Source organism: Colletotrichum higginsianum, chromosome 4 (genome assembly GCF_001672515.1).
Source record: "Colletotrichum higginsianum IMI 349063 chromosome 4, whole genome shotgun sequence".
NCBI classification, from domain to species: domain Eukaryota; kingdom Fungi; phylum Ascomycota; class Sordariomycetes; order Glomerellales; family Glomerellaceae; genus Colletotrichum; species Colletotrichum higginsianum.
This window is the reverse complement of record NC_030957.1, coordinates 477,058-480,637: the sequence shown is the minus strand read 5'-3', so window position 1 is coordinate 480,637 and position 3,580 is coordinate 477,058. Positions and strand designations below refer to the sequence as shown.

General features: G+C 44.6%; 1 protein-coding gene across 1 annotated transcript; it reads left to right on the top strand.

Moving 5' to 3' along the window:
* Positions 1 to 404: 404 nt before the first annotated feature.
* CH63R_05482 (Flavin-containing superfamily Amine oxidase) lies at positions 405 to 1,826 on the top strand (the record flags this gene model as incomplete). Its single annotated transcript, XM_018300457.1, has 1 exon — positions 405 to 1,826. The coding sequence occupies one exon, from the start codon at positions 405 to 407 to the stop codon at positions 1,824 to 1,826; it is 1,422 nt and encodes a 473-aa protein (XP_018158307.1).
* Positions 1,827 to 3,580: the final 1,754 nt, after the last annotated feature.

Genomic DNA, 3,580 nt, shown 5'->3' with positions numbered 1-3,580 from the left:
CGCACCCCAATTTTAAATCTTCCCCAGCACTTCCTGAGCACATTGTTCGGCTGATTTCCCGCTCCTGCGCAAAGCAGTCGGCGGGTTTCTCGCTCCCGCACTCCTAGCATGTAGTGATATTCTCCGAAATACGAACTCCTGCGGGCCTCTCCCAGCCAGCTGTGTTGGGAACGCAGACCTTTAGAGCGACAATGGGCGCTCGGTTATTTGCGAATGTTTATATACAGCCACCGTTCGCCATGCTAGGTCTGGCTGCCTTCACTACTTTTCTCACTACAAGCCAGCTTCCAATATAGCTGGGTTAGCGGTTGACCTCACGCGTCTTATAACACTCGGACGTCATCCACACTGGGTGGCTAACACGCACCCGCCTTACCCTCGCTATCAGTCGCTTACCCCGAACCATGAAGCTTTCCTTCATCGCCTCGCCGGTCTGGGCTCTCGCCCTCGCCCAGTTCGCCGCCGCAACCCAGGTCAAGATCGACGTCGACGTCGCCATCTTCGGTGGTGGTTCCGCCGGCATCCACGCAGCCATCCAGCTCCGGGATGCCGGCGCTACCGTCGCCGTCATCGAGAAGAAGTCCCAGATCGGCGGCCACGCCGAGACGTACACAGACCCGCAGGGCAAATCTACCAACGTCGGCGTCGTTGTCTTTGACAACATTGAAGTCGCTAGCAACTACTTCGCCCGCCTCAATGTCTCCATTGTCAGGGGCAGCCCGCTTGGCACTGCTGGCCCAACGTACACCTACGACTTCACATCTGGCGCACAGATCCCTGCTGTGAACACCTCGGCCGAAGCCCAGCAGCAGCTGACGGCTGCGTTGCAGTCGTACTCGACCAACGTCCTGTCCAAGTACCCCTGGATTGACGAGGGCTTCCTTGTCCCAGACCCTGTGCCAGAGGAGCTTACCATTCCGTTTGGCGAGCTTGCCCAAAAGTACAACTTTACAGCGCTCATGCCTACTATTGCTATGTACAACTACTTTACAGGCGACCTCTCTACCATCCCGTCGCTGTACGGCATCAAGGGCCTTGGCCAGGGTGCACTGAAGAACCTCTTTGGCAGTTTTATCCTCCCTGCTAGCGGCAAAACCAGGGACTTATACGATGCTGCTGCTATTGAGCTTGGCAACAGCGTGCTCCTGAACGCAGACGTAGTCAAGGTCCAACGCGACGTCCGCATCAACAGCACCACCACCGGCGTCACTGTCCTCATCCAGCAGCCCGGCCAGCCGCCTAAGCTCATCCGCGCCCGCAAGCTCCTGGTCGCCGCCCCACCAACGCTCGAGAACGTTGGCGCCTTCGATCTCACCGCCGAGGAGAGAGGCCTTATCTCCAAGTTCTCCTCCCTGGGCTGCTGGGCCTCCGTCGCCAACGTGCCTGGCCTGAACGTAACACTGAAAAACTACGGCGTCCATATGCCCTACAATCAGCCCTCTATCCCAGGTCCCTACGGCTTCGTTGCGTACGGCTCGCCCAACAACTTCCTTGTGACAGTTGGCCTCCCTGACGCTGCAAACACTGCTGCTAAGGGGGAGGCTGTAGTACGCCAGAGTCTTGCGACGTTGTCGGCTGTAGGCGCCGTACCTGCAGACGCACTGGAGAAGCTCACATTCCCGTTCTCCGCGGTCCACAGCCCGTACAGCCTGCGCGTGTCGGCAGAGGAGATCAAGGCTGGGTTCTACAGTAAGTTCCTGGCTCTGGAGGGCGCGCGGAACACGTACTGGACCGGTGCGGTCTGGGCAGGGCACAACAGCGCGCTGATCTGGAACTTCAACATGGGCACTGTGTTGCCTGGTCTGAAGAAGGACCTCGGCCTGTGAACATGGTCGTGGCGTAGAGCTGTTGAGCTAACGTCCACGACGGCTTGTATAAGATGCTGTTGAAACAAAAAGAGTTTTAGCAGTAGATTGATTGTGTATGTATAAAATAACTCCGTAGACATATGTTTTTGTTTGTGTGTACATATATCTATAGGAAAAACCTTTTAGTATACTCAACCTATTAGAGCCCCTTTTCTATGAGCCTAAGGCTATCCCTACTTGGCGTTACACTCTATAGGTCAATTCCTCTATTCCATCCAAATCATCGTAAGGGTTACAACGCCCTTTATGTACATCAATCGCGAATATGTAAAAGTTGCGTTCCTACCGTGTTTGCTCTTTATTAACAGACCCTCGGTTGTGTTTAAGGGACAACAGGACTTGGTCTCTTATATGAGTAGTGGAATTAATCGTATCGTAAACTCTAGCCTTTACTTGAGAAAACAGTCACAGAGAAAGGCGTCGTAGGAGTCACGGGCCTCTTAGTAGAGTGCAGAAGAGAATTCAGGATATCTTCTAAACATCATCAACAGACATCAACTGTATAACCATACAACACTTTTTGCAAGTAAAGACAATGCAGACCCTGTCTTTACCTTCTTTTAACTCTCTTCTGCACAATAACACCCATCCTATCTGCGCGCATAGTCCACCTTAACGCAAATGTCAAAATTGTACCACATAAAACAACTCCTAACATCCCTAACATCCCTGTCCCAGACTATGTCGCGATTCTCCAAGGTCATGTCAAAAAAGAAGACAATCTTATCAACCAACAAGGAGCAACTGTAGCGTCATCTTGCAGCCGATGCAGGCACAAGAGCCTAGGGAGAGCAGGCGCTAGCTACTACAAACATCCTTAGCAAATAGGGTTCTAGAGCTATTAGACTTATTTAACTAGCGCTTAGGGTAGTACTCTTCTGCAAAGGCCTAGTACTTAGGGTTGCACTATATAGTATTACAGTTAGATATCTAATAGTAGTATTTCTACTAATAAATAGCTAAGGTTAGTACTTAATAAATAGTATTAAAGTCTTCCTAGCTTATTAGTAATCTTATTAGTAAGAATGCAGTAATTAGTTATATACTTAAAGTATAAATAAGTTATCTTTTATAATAGAAGGATAATTTAAGAGTTACCTATAGTAGAGTAAATTATAAAGTTAATTACTAAAGAGCTATAGAAAGTAATTTATTTATATAGAATAAATATTCTTATATTCTTAAGTCTTATTATTAAAATTAATATTTTAAAGTTAGTTTTTAATTTTAAATTATAATTTAAAATTTAGTCTTTAGTATAAACTACTTATTATTTATTGTTCCTTTTTATCTTTATATAATTTTCCTTAGTTCTTCTATTTCTAAGGAGTTATTTATATAATTTTATTTCTTATTTATATAAATACTATACTACTTATACTTTACTTTACTTAATAGAGCTATATTACTTATAATTTATTAAATTATAATATTAAGTCTCCTCTCTAAAAGTCTTACTCTTAAAATTAGATAAGTAGATAGTATTTCTTAAATTAGGAAATTATTTAACTTCCTTCCTAATTTTCCTATAATACTAATACTATATTAAATTCTATAAAAAAATAAAAATTAAAACTAAAGTTTTAAAAAATAGAAAGAAAGAATTATAAGTATTTTATACTTTTTAAATTTTTAAATACTTATTTTACTATTACTAATATACTTTATACTTATTATTTTTATATAAAAATAGCCTATTATTTTAGTAAGAG